The sequence below is a fragment of the Cygnus olor genome, chromosome 2 (assembly GCF_009769625.2).
Source record: "Cygnus olor isolate bCygOlo1 chromosome 2, bCygOlo1.pri.v2, whole genome shotgun sequence".
Classification (NCBI taxonomy): Eukaryota; Metazoa; Chordata; class Aves; order Anseriformes; family Anatidae; genus Cygnus; species Cygnus olor.
Window position 1 is genome coordinate 71,103,000 of NC_049170.1, and position 21,656 is coordinate 71,124,655.

The window sequence follows — 21,656 nt, forward strand, 5'->3', positions numbered from 1 at the left end:
AAATCAGTTTCCACGGATCCAGTTGCAAGGGCAAAACAGACAGGACTTGCTGGCAAAAAAAATGTCTTTCTTAAAAGAGACAGACTGCCTTCCTCATCAAGCTCTCTCACAGCAAGGCATAACTGATGAACACAAGAAAAGAACTAAGTTTCTTTTCTCACTAACACCGAAGTAGTGTCCTCTTCAAGTCACATTTAGGTATAGGCCGGACAGGTGTGTAACAATTTTAAGGTAGAAATGAACTTTCTGGAACTCAAAACCATCAGGTGACCCAGTATCATCTTCCTACTGGTTTTATGGCAGTCCCCAGCCCTGAGCTTCACAGGATACAAGACCAAATATATATCATAAATAAAAGAGGGGAAGAATGCTTTCCTTTTCCTGTTAGCCACCAAACACTGGAGGTCACCATGCAAGGTCATGCTTTATTTATTCCAAGGGTCCACCCTGGTACAAGAGACTTTCTGAACCAGATTGGGGTAAGTAGGCGCAGCTGGACACCCTGAACATCACTCCTAAATTTTGTTGTGCTCTGTTCTTAGGGAGTCCCTTCTGCAGACCAGTCCCTGGCAGTGAAGTAGCTAGTGCTGTTGTGTTTGCTTTTGAGAAGAGGTGAGCCTCAGTGCACTTTTCCTTCCATGGTCATGAGGACTTTCTTTTGCTTTCCCAACAATCCTGCAAGATCTGCATTGATAATAGTAAGAGCAGTCATTCAGGTAGCCTTTCCCTAGATGAACCAGTTTTTACTGTCAGATTGGTTGCAAATGTCAATGTGCTCTTGCAGCTTGTCTAGAATTGATACCACTCATTAGTCCTGCTTTCACTGCTCCTGGCCACACACGTTAGCTGGTTGAGTAGTGCTTCCATAGGCTGCTGTCCTCCTTCCTGATTTCTGGATAGTTGTGCATAAAGGAAGGTATCTCCATGAGGAAGCTTGAAAGCTCTCCCAAGAGGAGAATCTTGCTGAGCAGCATGAAGAAAGTAAAAATAGAGTGACATTTTTACAAGTTCTATGGCAAAATGAGTAGCCTTCAAGTTTGAGAGTTCAACAGAATTGCACAGTTTATATCCTAGAACTCATTGCCACAGCATGCTGAGGAGGCCAGCATGTGGATGGGTTCAAACACGGGTGAGACAAATTAATTGAGTCTTTTATCACGATGGTATGAGTGCAGCTACATGGACGGGAATTTGCCAAAAAGTTTTGGTCGCTGGAAGCAGGGGAGGCATTCCAGAAGAAAGATAAATATGTACTTGTCATGTTTGTGCTGCCTCTCTCAGAGGACCTGTTGATGACCAGTGGTGGGGACAACGTACTGGAAAAAGCTCTGAACCCACCCAGAACAGCAGTGCTTCCATTCCCTTCTCTGCCATTCTTTCCTCTTCAAAGTGCTTTGGGAATCGTAACGTTTGTTGTCTGCCTCTACAGATGGGACCACTTCTGTCTGTGATGGTGAGAGGAAAGAACTGTCACACTGTCCGCCCGGGTGGGTGCTCCAGTCCAACCTGACCCCCTCTGTTCTGGAAAGGAGGGATTCATTTATTTATAGTATTTAAACATTCACAGTAATACTAGCGTCACAGAAAGATTTTTCTCATATTCTTCTGTGTTTTTAAAAGCTACTTAAATTTCAAAGAGGGGGATTTCCACATACAAAAATTGTTTTGGTCAAATGAGCCTGATGGTTCTGTACATACACACTAAATTGTCAAAAATATTTGAGCTGTTCTTTTAATTTGTGGATGAGGTTTCCATTGCTTGTTTGTTTTATAATTCATGTATTAGCCAATCAGGAAATGCAGAGTTGAAGGGGAAATTCTCCTTCAGGAAAACTAGACTGCTTTAATTTAGTCTAGAAGAGACATGGAGGAAGTCTGAAAATTTGTCACTTGCAGAACACTATTGAATTAAGTTAGAGGCCCTAAGCTAGGCAGATTTGGTTACACTGTCTTGAATTCTTCTTGTTATGAACAAGGATACAAGTCAAATACCACAGTGAAACCAGACCTTGTCTTAAACATGGATTGACAGGAGGGACGTCTATACATAAGCCTCAGACATCCATATGTAAGATTGGAAGTGGCCTGCAGAGGTCTCTGGCCCAACCCCTGCTCAGAGCAGGTCCAGGGAAAGCAGGTTTGTCCATGAAGTAGTGAGCAGACAAACTGCGAACCGCAAGTTGAAATAAGTTTTTCTGTGTGTTGTATAAGTCTTAAAGTAAATTCCTGAGTTTTTTTTCTGTACATCTAGTGCTTCAAGATGGTTTCAATTTTGTTGTGATTTTAGCAAAACAGAAAATTGGTGCGTTACACAAGAAAGTGAGGTCCTTAACGCCGCAGTCTTCTCCTCCATAGCTGTGAGAGCGTATCACCAGTTTAATTGAAAGAAAATGGGAGTATTCTTAAGATACACCGGAAGGATATTATGCCTTAAAAAATAATTTTTCTGCAGTGGATTTTTGTGTGATATTATCTGCATTGATGTGTAAGATCTTGTATGTGACTGCCTTTTAGAAAATACTTGTCAACTAAAAGCATCCTTTCTGGTATCACCTTGATGGCTATGGCTCATGAGGCATTAGCCATCAAATAAGGATCATCTTTTCAAATCTGGGATTGTAACTCTAGCATACGGACCTAATTGGATTTAGGAACCAGAGCAGAGGAGATTTGTTTCAGGGCTAATATGACAGTGCAGCTACATAGTGTGGTTTTGTTTATTCAGTTGTGCATGTGTAGCATTGAGCAGGAGCAAGATACCACATTGGTTAAGCAGTAAGTGGTTAAACACAGTACTTAGGATTGCATTTTTTTAAGTGGGATTTTCTGATATGTCTTTTGAAGTGCCACAATGCCATCTACTGGCTCACTTTCCTGTGTTTTTTCCCAAAAGGGGGTTTCTTTTGTACTCATAAGGCTTATATGGTATTTTTAAATGGCAAAGTAAATAATCTGGCATAGAACGAACAAGACTTTTTTTGTAATGTGTATATGTTAAGGAACAAAATACATTGCATATATTAAATAATCACTTCTAATCTCTTGCCAGTTAATCTTACTCTCCTTTTGTTAAAAGTAACTCTGAGATGATTAGTACTTCAAGGCACTGAACGGATCTCAGCTTTCTGTTTATATCCCTCATAGTAGCTTTTGTGCAAGTTTTTTTCTCTCTATAGTCAGTTAGTTTCCCTTTTTGGTTCAATGTTTTCATACAGACATGAATACTAAGAAATATGTAACCTGTCAAGATAGAAAAAATGAGAAGTGTCATGTCAGAAATTATTTCAGATGGAATTTTCCACTGACAAAATCCTAGATTCAATGTACTCTCCCTTAATCATCTGTTATTGTTTCGCTGTTGTGTTTTTTTTTTTCCTGAAGTGTTTTTAAACAGTCTTTTCAAAGTTTAGCAACAAACTTCCAAGGACCAAAGCTTCATAGACTTTCTAACAACTTTTATAGAGAGGTATGTATTAGAAAATTTTCTCAGTATCAGACTGCTCATAAATGAGCTGTCAGCAGTTACAAGAAGTTTTGATGGGTTCTTGTTCCTAATCAGTCTGCCTGATGCTATCTATGGAGTAGCCCTCCACCATCTTCTGCTTGCTGCCAAAAGAAATGAATAGGCAAATGTAAAAATAATACCCTGAAAAAAAATAGGAACAGTAAATATGGGAAAGCACTGTTATTTGTAGTTTGATTACTTTTCTTGAAGATATCTTGAAAGTTTTCCTCACTAATTGGTTATTTTGTCTTCCTAAAACAGTCCTTCAGTTTTAATTTGGCTTTCCCCCTCCACATTCAGTTTTTCATAAGAGAAATGTTTCATACTCCTGCCTTTCTTCAGTCTAGTGAGGACAAGGAGAAACATTTGTAATGGCTTGTAATTCTTTGGATTGGTTTTTAAATGGGTTTGTTACTCGCTGTAGTGTAGCTCCAGAGTCATTTGAGACAAAACAGCCAGAAGAAAAAGTCCTGGCTGCTTCCTAAATGGCATATAATGAAGGTAAGTACAGATGCCTCTGCCCTTTCTGGCCTTTACCCTTCTCTCCCTCTGGCATTCAGGAGGTCAAGCATATTTTGCCAGCCCCGGTTATTATCTTGGGGAAGCTGTATCCTGCTGGCAGCTGTGGGATGTAGGCGCTCCGTGTCTGTGCTGCTGGAAGAGTCCCCCAGCATTTTTCCAGCTGATAGGGGATGGATGGAGGGGTCTGTGCCTGTGCTGGGGGTGTTCAGGCTTCAGCTGGGTTGTGGCCATCGGCTGGCGTGCTGTATGCTGGGAGCAGTGAAGCTGAAATGATTGTGCTTGGCACCCACCTTGGGCTCTGTCGTACAATGATCCCTGTTGGGAAGGTTGCGCTCGGGAGCTCGTCTCATTCGCAGCACGGGCTTCCCAGTCGTTCCCCAATAATCCACCCACAGGCAGTATGGCAGCTCTGCAGAGGGGAAAGCCCTCCATGGCGCTCCCGTCGCTGTGCTGCTTGCTTTTGGACGGCATATTTTGTTTGAGGAATGCTCGAATATGTCCTGTGCAGAAGAGGAAAGGTTATTCCCTGGCTATATTTGGCATAACCGCTAGCCTCTTGCTGCTAATTGTTATCGCTGCTGAGAAATACCAGGGCGAGCCTCTGCGTAGCGTGACAGTAAGTAAGGGAGATCTGGCAAAACCAGAGGAGCAAACATGATTATCTTATACCACGTTTTCTATTAAATCTTTTTATTTTTTTCCTGTTAACTGTCCTGTGCTATTGCAAAGAAGGAAGAACTAATTAAGCCAGTTGCTGAAAATGTTTTGCCACCCACACTAGTGAAAAGAACTGTGTGTACAGAATTAGCTTTTACCAGCTGTGCTAAACCCAGTAATTTATCTTAGCCAAAAAAAAAAAAATAAAGAAAATAGTGCTGCTGTAGTTTATTCCAATTAAACAAGTAAGTGTAAGATACACCCTTTATCCACACATAGATATCTTCTGCTCAAGAGCTGGAGGGTTTGCAAATAATTATTTTCTCCCTCGTTAATTCTTTTTAATGTTTGTGAAAAGGGCCGGGCTGAGGAGCAGTGGGAAATTAACTCATTTGTGCATGGGACGCATTCAACAAGCAAGTTGCATGTGAGCTTGCTGACTGAAGAGTGGTTTGATGAGAGGACACAGGCCAAAATCTGAGCCTGCTCAAGCCTGAGGGCCTGGCTCCGTCCCTGTGCGGTGCCGAGAGCTGTTCGCCTCTGCACTGGAGGCAGGGAGGGTGACTCCTGCCCCGGGTATGCCTGGTGCTGGGTGGTGAAAGGTGCAGGAGGACCGCAGTCTCCACACCTTCACCTGCAGCATCTTCTAGAGTGATGGAGTGGTACCCTCAGTTTGCAATTACAGCCTCTGCTGAGGCTGCCTAATGGCATTTTTTTGTCTTAGGTGTTCTTTGGAAACTGAGCTGAACCAGAGAATTTGTCTCAGGTTGTCCATGCTACAGTCTTTATACAGTAATAACACACAGTCACAAACCTCGGCTGAAATTTGGCAAATCCATCCTTAGCTCTAAAACATCAACATACTTATCTGCTCCCTACTCAGGGATTTGAAGAGTTGTGACGGTCCAGGCAATGTTTTTTCCAGCTGAATTTCCAAATGCTGAAGTCTTTCCCAAGAGCTAGAGGGACCGCTTCTGGCCCCCTGAGGATGTGAAAGCAAGCATGTTGTGTGCTTTATACAGCTTCCATTGTAATGCTTCCATTAAAAAAAAAAAAAAAAGAGAAAAGAAAAAGCTCTTTGAAGTGCAGGTCACATTCAGGTGTGGGATTTGGACTTGGAGATACTAAAATGCAAATGACAGCTGAACAAGAAAAAAAAAACTTTGGATATCCTCCATCAAAGAGAGTCAGATAAACAAGGAAATTATCTTTGTGATTCTGTCAGGAACAGATGACTGTAGTTTAGTAATATGTTAGAATTTTGCCAAAAACGGAAGTCTTGTTAATGCAGAAAAATAAAAGCTCTTACTCCTTTCCTAATACATTTACAGATCAGCTAAGTGCTGGATTAGCCTCAGCAATAGGGACTTGACAAGTAAATATTTAAATAGATGAAGCGCTACTTTCTGGGTGAAGATAGAGATTAAATCCAAAGCATCCAACAGAAAATTTATCTTGGAAATAGGAATATATTTTCTAAAGATAAATTCAGCTCTTTCAAATTTAATTATGTCATTTGAATGTGCACACAGATAAGCTCAGTAGTCATGTCTGAGGTATGTGTAAGGTAGCATCAGTGCAGAGAAAGACGTGGGAACATTAAAGTAAGTTGTTCTTTATGTAAAAATAAGTTTAATTCTTATTTTTATCAAAGCTTTAGTTTTCTTGAAGGACAGAAAAAGAGTTTTTATGTGTCTTAGGTCTTGGGAAAGTGTATGGGGTGTAGGATTGACTTTTTCTTTTTTTCAAAATGTTGAAAGACTTTGAAAAGGTACTAAAGCATCCTTCAGCTCTACAAAATTCAGTGTACCTGGTGCCATCCTGTAACCAGCATGAGCAATTCAAGTGAGGACAATCTGGAGTCTTGAAGCAGACGTGTATGATAATAATAAGCAGCAAATAATTAAACTGTGGCTGATACACATTCATGTAAAAATTCAGCAGCTCGCTGCGTCTTTTACCTCCCAGAATAAAGCACCAATGGGAGATAAAAATGTATTTTTTAAACATTCTTGTGGCTCAAAGGCCATTAACAAAATATGGTATTTTACTGGATATAGTGCAAAATACGTATTTTGAGAAAGTGGCTGTTGTATGATACTAATCAAAAAAGTAAGGCAGGCACTCCCACTGACTTTGGTTAATTTTGTTTATGTAGCTGCTACAAAACACAGGATTCTCTTTGTGTGGCTTGGGCATTTCCATACCAAATGTGTCAGCATTACCAGAGTACCTGTTACACCACACTCAGTGTTATCCAGGTCTTTGCCTAGCTCTCTGTATTTTCAAGTACCAATGTTTTGTATACCTTGTCTTGCCACGCTCAGCATCTTAGCCAAGTGATTTTTCTGTTCTGCATGCTATGTTCGGAAGAGCTCAGGCTATATTTTCTCCCCCTTACCCACTGACTCTAGAAAAGCTGCTGCTTCTGCACTTGGTCTTCTGAAGAGTTTGATCTTCTCTGTGGTGGTAGAGGTTTCATATATAAACGAGAGAGATAAGGCACGATACTGAAGTATGATAGCAGGCAACAAATAGGAAGAGGAGAGGTGTGTGCCCAGCGATTGCCAGTACATGGAAAGCAAGCAGAGATCTCGCAGGGTCAGCGAGCTATCTCCAGGTTAGTCTGCAGATCTGTTTCTTCCTTGGGTGCATGTCATCTCAAACCTGCACCTGGCTGTTTCAGCCCCAGCTCAGTTGCTGCTTGCACTCCTGTGACCCACTCTGCCATCCATAGAGGGTCACCTTTGCAGCAGTAGAGGGATGCCTCTTCCTCCTTTTCTTCCCCCTTTGCAGCAGGCTGCTGCTTCTGCCACCTGTGGTATTGCCCCACGTGCTTTTAAGATGGCATTTTGCCTGTCACCTTCACTTTTCCTGCAGGCCAAGAGGCTTGGAGGAAATAAGAGAAGTGAAACAGTGTGACTTTACTAAAGGAGCACATGATCTTGTCCACTTGTCTTTCCAATGTTTTTCTTTCTGTTTAGGACCCTTACTTGTTATTTCAAGCTATATTAAGTGTGTAGCTATTTGGAGCAAAGGCCATATCTGTCATGTCCACTTTGTCTGTAAGGATAGCAGCACGTCTGTGTAATTTCTAAAAAAAAAATAATAATAATAATAATAATAAATCCTCTTTTTAGTAAGAAATAGCATCTAAAAAGAAGAGTATCTTGCAATTGTAGTTCATCATACACTTGTGTATATATGTATATATGCCTACAGTATTTTGTGTTAATCACTGCTGGATTAGATATGATTCTCTGCTGAAGAGTATCTCTTTAGGGGGACCCCCAGAACAGATTAATAAAAGCACTAAATAAATACTATGTGTGATGGGCTGAGTAAAAACGTGCCAATTGTGCTTACGGTTCTAGCAAAACTACATAATTTATCAATATGAAGAGAAATAACTTTCAGAGAAATTCTTGACTATTAGCTAGTTTACTTTACTTCACACCTTCTTTACTGAAAATCGAATAAATGGTTGTTAAGTTATTTTCCTGCCTTTTCAAAAGCTTCCTGTAGCACTGGCTGTAGAAGATGTTTTGGCTCAAAGGAACAAAGAAAACAGCACTTGTAACACACAGGTAAAAGCAGAATATACAACATGTCTAACTTCTTAGCATCATGCTTCCCTTCACTTTCTTTCCCATTCCTGGAACAAGTGGAATCACTGAAAATGAAAAGAAATGTCTCCAAAATCATATAATTTATTCTATACTGATTCCAGCTCAGAAGAACTGAGCTGTAAAGAACCTGTGTTTAAACTGTCTTTAAGGAGCCAAATGCAGTTTTTTCATCCCTCTTTCCTAAGCAAAAATAAATAAGTCTGCTGCTACAGCATTTAACATCAACACAAAGATTTGGTAAAGTACTGAACAGTTATTGATGAGGTTTTGGTTTGCTGTTTGGGTTTAATTACTATGAGCCACATTGGTGTATTTATTATTGCATTACAAAGTCATTTCAAAAATTGCTGTCTATATTTGTATAAAAGCCATTAAAGTGGCTTTAGTTAATATGGAAAATATTTATGATAGTGTGTTGTGCATAACATATCTGATTTCAGGTATGAGAAAAAAAGATAATTCTTTGTAATTACAATAATATCCACTTACTAACATTTGCAATAGGATTGCAAATTGGTCAACATCGTCCAACAGGAAAGATAGTAGGTAAACAACTTATGACACTGGCTGGCTCTTACAAGTAATCATTATTCTCATACATTTCTGTTATTGTCAGTATTCACTTAATACGCATTTTGTAATCATGGTGCAAGAAAACAGAAAAGGGTGAGTTCTTCGTATGGTGTTAGGGGCCAGGATCACCAGCAGTATATGTGGTATGACTGTGGAGTCATCAGTGACTTTTCTTCCTAGTTGAGGTTCAGCAGTGTGCCTGTAAAATAAAACTGTCAACTTCTCAGGTGCAACAAGACGAACCAAGCTGATTTAACGTGTGTGTACATGATATAGGTACATTAATAAACAGGACTTTCTTTCCCTAATAACCATGAAAACACTTGTGTGATTTCTGAATGTAGTAAGGGAACTATTTCTTCCCTACAAGCAAATGTGCAACAAAAGAGAGAAGATTGCTGTGTTTATGTAGAGATTGTTTTATATATATGTGTGTGTGTGCGTGTGTATGTACATGTATATGAAATAACCTATATATATATTTATCTGTATATAAACGTGTTTAATATGCAAAGCCATCTGTGGTACATCAACTTTAGTTATCATCTATGTTTCTTGAAGAAAAAATAAGAAATGTTTTTTTATTGCTTCTATGATGACTCTCTCAGGAAATTGATTTTTAAATAATTGAGAGCTAAAGGAATTGCTTGCTTATGATGTTTTCACATTCCTATGTTGTGGTGGCACTTTCACGTGTTCAGACCTTGTCTTTACCAATAACACGATTCTACACAGAGCAAGAATGTTATTGCCATCTCCTGTTAGGCTGTTCCTGCTTTTGTCTATCACACAAAAATAAAGGGTGTGAAAACCTGGGGCTGGTTTGCTTTTGTGGGCAGAATATTGCTCCTGAGAGATTACTTCAGAAACTCTTTTTAAATGAGGAAGAGTTATTAAATAAATACTGTTATTTTTTGTTTGTTTTTACAAATGGGGTGATGCATAGAAGGGACAGAGAAGGGAAACCACATGGGAAGCATTCAAGGGTAGTTTCTCTGGGCACCATCTCATCACTCGATTAACAGTTGATTTAAACAAACACAATAGAAAATAAAGTTTCTATGGGGAGATTTGGAACTTAATTATGCTGCAAGCAGAGAGATTAATAAACACCCAAAACATCATTAGGAGAAAATACTTTATTTTTTGCTCCATTGAGCACTCTACTTGCTTCCCATACAAATCTTATATTGATTTTGCTTAGAAAGGGACGGTAAAAGATACCATTATAAGTGTCTGTAGTCATATTGCATTAATTTACATGAAAGCATACGTGATTGCAATAGGAGGACGGTGATTTTTGCGTGCTGGGAAACTCAGTCAAGGTATGTCAACATCTAGCTCTGCAAGGTGCTAAGATGCTGTCAAGGTTTGAGACCTAAATTGGTGTTTTCCCTTCTTAGGTGTCAGTCCTGCTAAGAGATTATATTCTTGTTGTTTTGACTTTGAATTTGTTTACTGATGCTGTGGCCATCCTTCTTCAGAGCCACCCGCATGGCTGTACACTATGGCTGTACGCTGCCTCTTCCTGTTGGATGTTACCCTCGCTCAGATCTGCTCCGTAGCAAATTCACTGAGTGGTTTTAGGGCTTTCTGATTGAAATTTGTCAGTGACAGCTGACGCAAGCAGGTAGCTAGTGGTTGGGAGACTGTCAGGTTTGGCAGGAAGATAACGATGAGTAGTTTGGGGACAATGACAAGAAATATCTTGTTCCGCTGGCTCAGCAGGATTTGTTAGTACTCACAGTTTATTTACCGCTCAATTACGTTTCTGTCAATTACATGGGGAAAAAATAGGCACCTGGCCACTTTTGCCCTAAGGAGGATAAAATGTGGTACTGGTTATTAAAGTGGACAGACATTTTGAATATAGACAGAGCTGCCAAGGAAAGATGTCACCGTACTTTTCAGAGCAGAACCATGCCCTCTAAAAGGACTGAGGCAAACCAGAAAAAAATTAAAACCTGGTCACCTTGTTTTCAGAGCTGCAAAAATACTAAGCAGTCCCTTCTCGCTCAGCTCTGAGCAGCAAACTAAAATCTTCATGCCACCAGACATGCCACATACCTTGAAAAGCTGAAGAAGATCCATCAGTACGTAGCAAGTGGTGGCGGTGGGTCTGCAAGATCTAAGCCCCTGGCTTTGTCAGACAGGAGGGCAGCCCCTGGGGTTCAGGCCCGATGTAGCGGTATGGCAGGGCTGGCCATGGAAGACTGCATGAAATAGTTTAGTTCCTTCCTGGGGTCACTGCTGCCAGCCACAAGCAAGGGAAAGCACTTGTTTATAAGTGAATGCATAAACACCAAATAAGAAGCAGAGAACAGTTGTGCTATAGGATGAATCAGTGCTTACTGTTCAGTAACTTCTTTTTCCCCATTTGTTGCCTCGCTTACGTCCACTGACAAATCTCCTTCCGAAACCATGGCTTGTCCTGAGTTCAGGTGGAAGGCAAGATTAACTTTTTCACATTCACGAGAAAAAAAAAGGACTGTATAGAATAATACTAAAACTTCAAACAAGGATAAATTGTCAGGTTTTGAGACCTGGACGCGTCATGCTTATTTTTAAAGTAGAGAATTTTGCAGGCAGAATTGAATCATCAAGTACAGACTCATCCTGACATAGAAGTCATTCAGTAAGATCTGAAAAGCAGCTTTATACTTCTATTGATTGTCTTTTCCTGATGACAGAGTGGTTCTTTATCATGCATTCTTTCCTGCAGAATCAAATTGCACCATTACCTTACAGAGGTAAATAAAATCACAGGCAACAAGGTTGCCGAGCAAATGGTAGAGCCTTTTTCCACAACAGTTTCCTGTGATTAATGAAAATGCTGTGACACTGACCTCTGTGCTGGCTTCCAGCCATCTGCCAGAAGAGTAAATGGCATGCTGTGTATAAACTAAATGCGCATGCATGGTGAAGTAAGAATACGACAGATAGCTGCTTAACTCTTTAAAAGCTTCAGGGGAATGATCCGTGGTGATGCTCACTGTTGGAAAGCTTTCTTTAGACTTAACTTTCGTGAGGGTGTGCTAGGAATTTTATTTCGATTCAGAGGGTTAATGAATGTCCATGTGTCAATACTGCTGCAGTCTTTCTGCTGATGCAGTTGATGTTTATAGTGTGAATTTTTCAACAGCTATAAATGGAACATGTATTTGTTTTGTCTGAAGTGCATGGGAAACAGCGAAAAGCTTGATCATTACTTAAGAAATTTGAGGCTAGCGGTTTTAAAAAAAAAAAGAAAAAACTTAAGTTTCAAAGTTCAGCTTAAAATGTTATGGAATAGATTCTGGAAGTGAGGCAACAGCATGTCAGCTGCAGCAGACTAGCAAAGACAGAAGGGCACAGCGTTACTGACTGTACATTCTCTGAAATGTGTGCAAACCTGTGGTTTGTTAAGGGAACAGCTCAACACACACATCTGTGACTTTATTGTGTTCAAGTCAAGAGGTACAGCGGTAGATAATACCGCCTCTTGGCACAAGGAGAGAAAAAACAGCAGCTTTCATCTTTCTCCTACAAAGCCACATGCCCTGGCTGAGTGTGACTGACTGAGAAGTCACGTACTCAGCCTCATCCCTCTCCCTGGTGGGTGGAGAAAAAATGGCAATTCAAGTTTCAGCATTTTTGTAATCTCTCTGAGCCTCCCATTAAACTTGCTGCGCTGTGTGGGAGAGGCTTAAAGATTCTTCGGGGTCCAAAACACACAATACAAAAATCAAGTACTACAGCATGGTTTGTGGTAAGGCAGCAAGTGAAGTATATATAGCCTGCCGTGTAACCCCGAAGCAGTGAGTTCCGTTTGATGACGCTTGTTGACAGCTTAACATTTCTGTAAGTAACACATGACACAGTTACGTATGGCCTTTGTTTTAAATACTCACTATGCAGCATACTTCATAAGGAATTTCAGAAATAATCAGAATTGTTCATATGCTGTTACTGACTTAGCTCCGAGTGCCTCAAGAGTGGAGTATTTGCTGGCAAGGAGAACTGCTGTTCCTTTAAGAATGGCTCGTAAGTCCTCCTACCTAATGAATATTTCAAAATTAAAATCAATGTGTTACATGTTTCAGACAAGGCTGTTTATCAAGATTAAATAGTTAATTTCCTAAAAGGCAATATTATCTACATTTATGTGAGCGTGGGCATATATGAGGAAATTTAAGACCTGCCAGGATTTTTTCCCCTCAAAAATAGGAAATGAAAAATGCTGAAAAAAATATTTCAGTATTTCTTTCTACTTTGAGAGAAAGTATAGTTAGTACAGTATTAAATTCTGCTACATATATTCTGCTTCATGTAATTATGCACCTGCCTTTTTTGTCCTACTTCCTTAATTAAATATAACATTTTCAGTGAAAAGAACACAGAGCTGCTGTGTACCCAGGCCTTGGGGAGAGAGTTAGGGGCAAGAAATGGCATAATCAATATTAAAAATCCAACTCCAAATTTTATACTTTTAAAATAAATGTTGTCTTCTCCTGCTTATGTTAGCCTACTCACATGAAACTTCTTCCTTCCACATCTCAACCGTTGAGTAAAGAGCTGTGTGTGACTGCTGTTGTTGCCAGCTACAGTTTACCAATGTTACGATGCAGGCTAGAAAAGGACAGGAGGAATCAAAAAACATCAGTGTTGCATTTTAGTTATTTTTCATTTCCTCATATCACTGGAAAGCTTAAATACATGAAGTGTGAATAGCCTCTCATGGTCCGTCCCAGCTTGTGTAAAATGTTACTGATGAACTAACTGTACAGGTAACTTTTCACCATTTGTGAGGCAAAGAAATCAGGGTTCCAAGTGAGCTGGAAAACAGTACCCTACCATGCAATTTTTATCTAGGCTCTCCACCCAAAAGCGTAATCAGAAATACCTGCTGATAATAACTTTTTTTTTAGTTTTTTATTTTATCCTTCTTTTCATTTTTCTGAATATGGAGGCTGTTTGCTTTTCTTCTGTAGTGACTTCTAATGTTAAAGTGTGCCTTTGAGCAGTATCCCTCAACATCATTATTTCAAGATCTTATATATGCAGCTACTTTACATATTCATTATTTTTCTTAAGGCCTAGGGTGATGAAAAATATTATTTAGAAAAAATGCTTATAGGAAAATGTCATTATGAAAAAGCATAATACATGGGCTACTCACTTCATGGTTAGTTTTTAATCTCCTTTGTGAAGTTGGAATTATATATGTTTACTTTCCAGTTTTGGCTTTCTAATATTTTGATTTGATTTCAGGTTACTATTGGCCAACTGTATTCCACGCAGAAATTGGTTATCGAGAGTCCGGGAAACACATAGCTATGAGAAGACTGATCCTGAAGCAACACTGGACCATCTTCAGCATCTTACAGTGCCACATACAGATGCATAAAGTCACTGCATGTCTGAGGTTTTCTGTTCAGCAAAAGAAATGTCTGAGAGACTCTGTTTTTGGCAACCAAAGTACTATTTTCTTATGTTTTACACATTCTAAAATGTATTGCTGTGATTTACAATAGCATGTAAGGTAGTCCTGAAATCTGTTTGCTTGTATGTCCCATGTGATAAAATAGTTCCTGCCCCAATTTGGCAATAAAAGTTCATTAAACTACCTGTAACCAGATACATTCTTCAGATGCTGACCTTTTCTCTCACTTTGCACGAAAGATGTGTTAGATTTAAAACCCTTCATTCAGTTACTAAGAGTAAATTCTTACTGATCCTATTTCATTTAAAAATGTACAGCATCTGAATTAAATCACTAAATACATAGTTCATTTTAAATATTAAAACTGTATGGTATGAACAGAGCAAGAACGTTCCCTGATATTTCAGGAGTTGACATAAAAATTTCACTTGTTTCTTCAGTTTGAGAGTTAATAATGAGTTAACAAGAGTTAACAATGCGTCTCACCCTACCTGTAACAACGAATAGATAGTAATTTATATGATAGAATATAAGACCTGCAGGTTGAGAGCTCTAAAATATGTTTTCACCACTGACACCTTTTCTAATTTTTTTGAGGTACAGCTATTAGCAGAAAGTACCAAATCACTTCATGCAAGATTTCCCTTTTTCACAAAACTCCTGAATTCCGTAGAAGAAAAAAAATACCTACCTATGAAAATAATTTGAGTGCTCTAGGACAGGAGTTGGAAGTAAGCTTTTACCCAGCAGAAGTGGAACACTCAGGATAGCTTTTTATTGCTTCTTTTTAAATCTGTAGATTAATCAACACTTTTAAGAAAATATGTTTTTGTTTTTGTTTTTTTAAAGCTGTATTTTATATGGGTTCTGTTCAAGTCACTGCTGGGCTAATATTTGTTTTCTATTAGAAACCTGAAGAAAAAATAAGTACAAAGCTTTTTAACAGCATTTCCAGGGGGTTGCTTTGTTGTTGTCGTTGTCATTTTAAACAGAAGCAGAAACTCAAAACTAGTTCCATGACATAATGGCCTTTAAAAATCTTTTACTTTTCTTGCTTCCCAAATTCATCTTTGTTTAGACCTTGTACTGTTTTGCATTGCCCATGCTGTGACAACATTCTTAATGCAGAGGATAGACAAAGTGTCTTAGAGCAAACTTCCAGTCCTCACTACCATTTAAAGTATCCTTTATAATTTTGTAGTTATATTGAAATGTATAGTAATGCATTCCATTAACTATATAGTGTACAGATTAAGATACTACAACTACCTGAGACTACAAATTTAGTCTCCATTCTCACTTTCAAAAAAAAAGAAGTACAGTAATAATTCTCCTAGGTAGATAAGTATTGCAATGTAAACTGTGCGGAGTGACCATTTTATTAAAATGGAATTTAATTATTTTGACAAGGAAAATATGTTAGTTTCTCATTCTAAAATGAGAACTTCATAACTGGAAAATTAAGTGCGCTTAAGTTAATGGGTGGAAGTGTAGGAGAGGAAAGGTTTGATTATTATTTAAGCTTCCAGTGAACTCAAAGAAATGTAATAACATCTTACACGTTTAGAGAACACAGGCTTGGAAGCACTGCCAGTTTTACACTCTAAGAAACTTGGCCATCTACAATACGTGCAAAATCTTTCTTTAAAACAGCTTCGTTACTGGCAGCATTACCTACCGAATCAGGATCACAGAATGTGTGCTAGGAAACAAAATAAACATCCTTGCAAACAGTGTAGCCCTAATTTATGAAGAGGAATGATTGCATCTGTAACGTTTTTACTTTTTAAATCTCAGTTTTCAACCTATGTTAAAAAAAAAAGTCGGGGGGGGGGTGTCAAATAGAGTCCTTTTAAATGCACGATCATTTTCAAAATACTAGTACCTATCCAGGGAAGGTCTTTATTGTTCAGTTTCTGCTAATAATACAGCTGTAGATGTCACACGTTGTCATACAGGCATGCAATCATGTGAATATGAATTTCTTATTAATTGCCTTAAAAGTATGAAGGAGATTATTTCTATGTTAATGCCTGAAAATTGTTTTGTTAAGTTTTGAGGGTAGATAAAACACAGCTGCGCTCCTAATTTGTGCCATCTGCTCCTGCTTTTTTGTCTCAAGGTTACCACTCAGATTCTCCCTTAGCTATCAGTACCTGTAAAGGAGCACTGGTAGTCTTCAGGATACATTCTACAGACCCATCAAGAAAAATGTAAATGAAATCCAGATTCTGTACTTCCCTCTTTCCCCAGTCAGTAGTGCAGAGGTTAAGACAGCTCGCTTACTCAGTCAAGGAAAATTTAGTTCTTATTCCAAATTAACCATCAGCTTACCATACAGTATTTATACATCACTTATTAGAAGTAACTTAAGAAATTTCTGCTACAAAGAACCCAAAACCTGTATAATACTATCCAACTTGTAAACACAAATGCAAAGGTATTAGTATACCTAAATGGTATACTCCTCAAATCCCACACAATCACTGCATTTTAGATGTCTATTCCCTGTTTGGGCCAGATCTGTTTCCTTTCCTCACCAACACACATGTAGTGCACTCCCCATTAGTGTTAGTTATGGGCCTATCAGCTGTATGGGATTGGAAGATAACTAGAAATATTATGTTGTCCTCGCCTAATGTCCCTTTTTTTTTTTATCATAATGTACCCAGCTCTGTGTAAAAACAGCTTATCAAATGCTTCATTGTTGAAATCCTACAAGCTATGGAACGAAAATACTTAGAAACCTCACCTGGCTCAGGAAGCACAGGGCAGAAATAGTTGTAGGCTGGAACACCTTCAGTTTCACGTTCACATGCACTTGTCCTATTCTTACTCTTTGCTTGGCTTACTCATATTGTCACTGGTGGAGGCAGTGTGCTGGAGAGATAGCACTTTGGCCCAACCTCGTAGTTTCTGTGCCCTTAACTGCTGTGCCTTCCGTGCTCCAGCAGAAGAGTTTACGTTGCAGTACTCATCAAATCTCTTTCTGAAGGCACTCTGTCAGTAGTTTTACTGGATGTTGTCAAAGCAGTGTAAACAACGGGAATAGATCGAACACAAAGGAATGATCCCATGATTTATGTAGAGTGTTCATTATAAAAGGAATATCCTTTTTCTTTATAAGACAAGGCAGGCAGCTCAATAAATATCTATTAAAGCTGCAATGCTTTATCAAAAAAAAAAAAAAAAAAACTTGCTTTTGTGTTACACTGAGATGTTAGTCTGTCTGCGATCTTAACATTTTAGCAAGCTATTTACATCAGTAGTATGTACCAAAATTTGATTACCTACATATACTGGTTTGTGATGAATTTTACAATATGAACTTGGAAACAGCTCTCCAGAAGGAAAAAAGAATACTTCATTCAACATCAGTAGCTGTTTAAAGGAGAAGCATGTCTGTTGTGTTACAATTTCTCACTAGATTTTACTGCAATTGAAAGTTCAGTTTCAAAATGCCTAGATATATCAGCAAGAAAGTTCTTCTGAAGTAAAGCCACCCAGGAGAGCAGCATGTGAACACTTCACATCTGATGTTGAAATAGGCCAAGGATTTTAACTTACTACTAACATGTAGAAAGGGACTTCTGTATGAAACTTCACCAAGTTTCCAAATATTAAAAGCGTTACTTTTACCTTCTAGTATCAATAGGTTGAAGAAAAAGTAATTTTACAGAGAAACACCAGCTCCTCAACTTATTTCCTGTAATGCACCGTAAATGTGTCCAGTAAGGACTGTATATACATACATACGTAAATAGAGCCATGAGAAGTTATGTGTTGGCTGTTTTCCTCAGTTTTCCGTAATGATCTACAGTGAAATCCTGGCATCACTGAAGTCATGATTACAACTGATTGCTTTGTTCCCTGGTTCTTAACATGGGCAACATTATTTCATACTCTAGGAGTGTTTTGCTTGATAACTTTTATTTTAAAAAAAAAGAATGAATGTGTGTAGTTCTTTTAACGGAAGTTTATATTCTTGCTTTTCTTTTTTCAGTATTTTAGAATAGAAAGTATGTGCACGAACCCTTAATGTGGAAGCAGAAAAAAAAAAGAGAAACCAGTAATTTCTCTAGTACTGTGCATTTTCTACGATTTTGTGATAAAAAAAAAAAGACAGGAACTCTCAAACCTCTTTCACAGACGTATGCTTCTTCAAAGAATTCTGCCGTTTACATAGAGAATTAACTATCATCAGTGTGTTGTAAGAGCTGCTTCTTTCTAAACTTCTTTCCTTTTTTGCGGTTTAAGCCCACTAACTACTGAAGCCTTGCAGGGGCGATGGGAAGTGATGGCAAGTCGTGCATTCAGATGACTGTTCTATGTTCGGAGGGAGAGAACTATGGAGACCTGCGAAGAATGCTCAGGCTTTCTACTGAAAGAGTACACCACATAAATATTTATACCAGTCTTTGGAAATATGCTAATCCAAGGCAAGTAATTTTCCCTCTCTTAAATAGAGTCATAAAAAACAATTAAGGTGATTTAATTACTGCCAAGCCCAGAGAACAGATTTTGAACTCTGACAGATGAACATTCATCACAATGCCATGTTATGCTAACCCTATAACACAAGTGTCTGAACAGAACAGACAATTAAACCTCGATCGTTTCTCCTACCTTCATGCAGTACTTTGGGCTGAATCCAGATCCCAGGAAGTCAATGGAAGCAGAAGCCAGACTTTTCAAGTTCTGACTGAAAGCCCCAGGTCTAAATTAAACACAAGTAGTTTATGCAATTTTGTAGTTCTTCATGATGCCAAAGTAAATTTAACTTCACAGTCCTTTACTGAAATTATTTCAATCTGAATTTAAACGTTATTATAAACTGCAAATAAATGCTTAAAGGACATTTAACTTTGATGTCCCTCACAGTTACCCAATATAGAAGTTCAATTGTTTTAAACTTTTTGGGTTTATTTATACCTATAAAATCCTTTGACGTCTATCTCTTTGTTATGCCCTTAAGGGCACGGGGAAAGGAAAATAAATAAATAAATAAATAAGTCTGCATAAACTGAAAATCTGTAGAGCTGGAGTTTTTCCAAGAGTGCTAACAAATCTTTATCTTTTTTATTTCTTAAGTTGGGGTAGGGAGGGTGTTTATGAGTACATTCTCCAAAAGTTATGCACTGAATCTCTAAAAAATATTCCATGAACAGTAATGCAACCAAACAGAAAGTGTGTTTCACTTAACATTTTACTCTGTTGGGCTTTTTCATTTTATAAAATTAGAACTAATTCAATTTGAATATATTTCTTTGAGAATAAAGTTATATGCAATGTATCTTGACCTATGACATCGAGCAGCAGCCCTGTACTTTGTTTATTCAGGGTTGCTAGCGTTCAGTACATACATGTTCTACTTCTGATTTTTACACAATGCCCAATGTAATCTTTGGTAAAGCCTTGCATTTCCATAGTCCCCAGTAACTTCATTGATGAAAATACAGAGAACTGTGCAAGCGGTCTTTGAAACCTGCTTTGGAAATCTCTCCTTATATAAAATCTTAAAAGTACAAAAGTGTACTGTGTACAACAGAGAATGTTTCTACCCGCTATAAATAACTGCAACTAGCTATAATTCTTCTGTGTACCTCTGCCCAGATACAGAAATCAGAATATGGCTACTCTTTTAAATCCTGTTTAAGGAGAGAGCCCTCCAGCCTGCCCTTTTTTGGTGAAATTTCCTTCTTCTCTGAAGCAATTAATAAACAAAACACAGAAAAAGGAATGGGCCCCAGAAGTTCAAAGTATTACATTGTACTTAAATGAAGAATCTATCTTAATGCCATTACCAACACATATCAGCTTAAGAGCACATTATTTCATTGATATAACTATCTGAAGAAAGGCTAATTCATAGCATATTATTCCATGCAAAACCCTGTAATCTGATAATGCACAATTCTAAAACAAACTTCTGTATGGCAGTAACAGAGTTGTCTATTTTCCCTTAAATCACTTCCATGCTTTTGGAAAGAGTTTACATGGAACTTGGAAAGCAACAGTAAGAGCTTCTGTTTGCACGCACAGAGCTTCTACTTTGTGCATTTTTAAAGCAAGTATGCTGAGCACAGACACAGGTACTGCTCTAATACCAAGACGGCTTCTGGAGGAATTAAACACCACCTTATATTTGGCTGTACTCTGATGCCATAATCTATAGCTTACATATGTTTTTTTCAAGGAGGGGAAGGGCAGGCTGTGTTTCCAGAAGCAGCACATGTGTTAGCAAAACTGCAGGGACTGCAAGCTGAAGTTCCCTCTCTTTCACATCTTTTCCCCCGCTTCCACCACCTCTGATTCTGTACCAGCTCACTGAGAGGGCAGGTCATTTGAGCACCTATTGTATAAGTAGGGGGAATTTTATAGAGGTGCAAATTTTTCTAAGGCACATATAATGGGCTTTAAAATGTTTTCTATCTTCAGAGGAAATGAAGATCTGAGAAAACTCACAGCATGTTCTGTTTTAAAAATGAGGATAATCATTGAAGGCCTTGCTAAAGAATACACATCCAAAGGTCAAAGCTTTTTCTGCATCCTGACAATATCTACTTTTTTTTTTTCCATCAAAAAATTAGTATCAAAGTAATGCAAGTCAAGCTGCAGAGGAGCCATAAAAAAACTATACCGAAACCTGCTTATTGTCCACCTGTGCTAGTAAAGCTTCCTCCTAGGACAGCTCTCACAAGACACCTGTTTGGAGAGCATGCCATGTGGCTCTGGCAGGACCCCTGTCCCAAACACTGCCTGTCAGCCGCCAGAGTTCGTGGTTATGGTGAGACTTTGTGGTCAGTGCGAGACTCCCCAACAGCTCTGTCCCTGCCGCAGGAGCTGCAACGTGCAGCATGTTAGGGCCTGGGCACAACCAGGCTGGGGAGCTGCGAACTATCTGGTTACATCCTGCTGTCTGGAAGATGCAGAAAAAGGATGTGTGTCGGTGGGTTTTTTAGAAGCTTTTTAGAAGTTTTTATTCTTACAAACCCATCTGCATTGGTACGTTTTACTTAGTTTCAGGACTTGAGACACCAGTGGCAGTCAACCTTCAGGCTTGCAATGCAACAGTGAAGGGGAAATCAGGTAAGTGTCCAGCGCTACGGTGCACACAAGCCCCCTTCCCAACAACATACAAATACTGGAAAAGGCACAGCAAAATAAGCTGAATAAATTAAAATTACTTGAGAAATGCGATGCAAAATGTAACATAAGGAGAGCTGAACTAAAGCATTTGCTTTCATTCATTAGTGAGGATACCCTCCCTTTATCACATTGTCACTCCTCAGTAAGAAGGTCATCCAATTCAGTCACTGCTCCCCAAATATGAAAATACAGAAATGTG

General features: G+C 38.7%; 1 protein-coding gene across 1 annotated transcript in view; it reads left to right on the top strand.

Moving 5' to 3' along the window:
- LYRM4 (LYR motif containing 4) overlaps positions 1–14,491 on the top strand; it is a 96,445-nt gene extending 81,954 nt beyond the window's left edge. The window contains exon 4 of the mRNA XM_040549902.1: positions 14,137–14,491. Coding sequence (XP_040405836.1) covers positions 14,137–14,199 — 63 coding nt within the window. The 3' untranslated portion in view covers positions 14,200–14,491. The remainder of the gene's footprint in view (positions 1–14,136) is intronic.
- Positions 14,492–21,656: the final 7,165 nt, after the last annotated feature.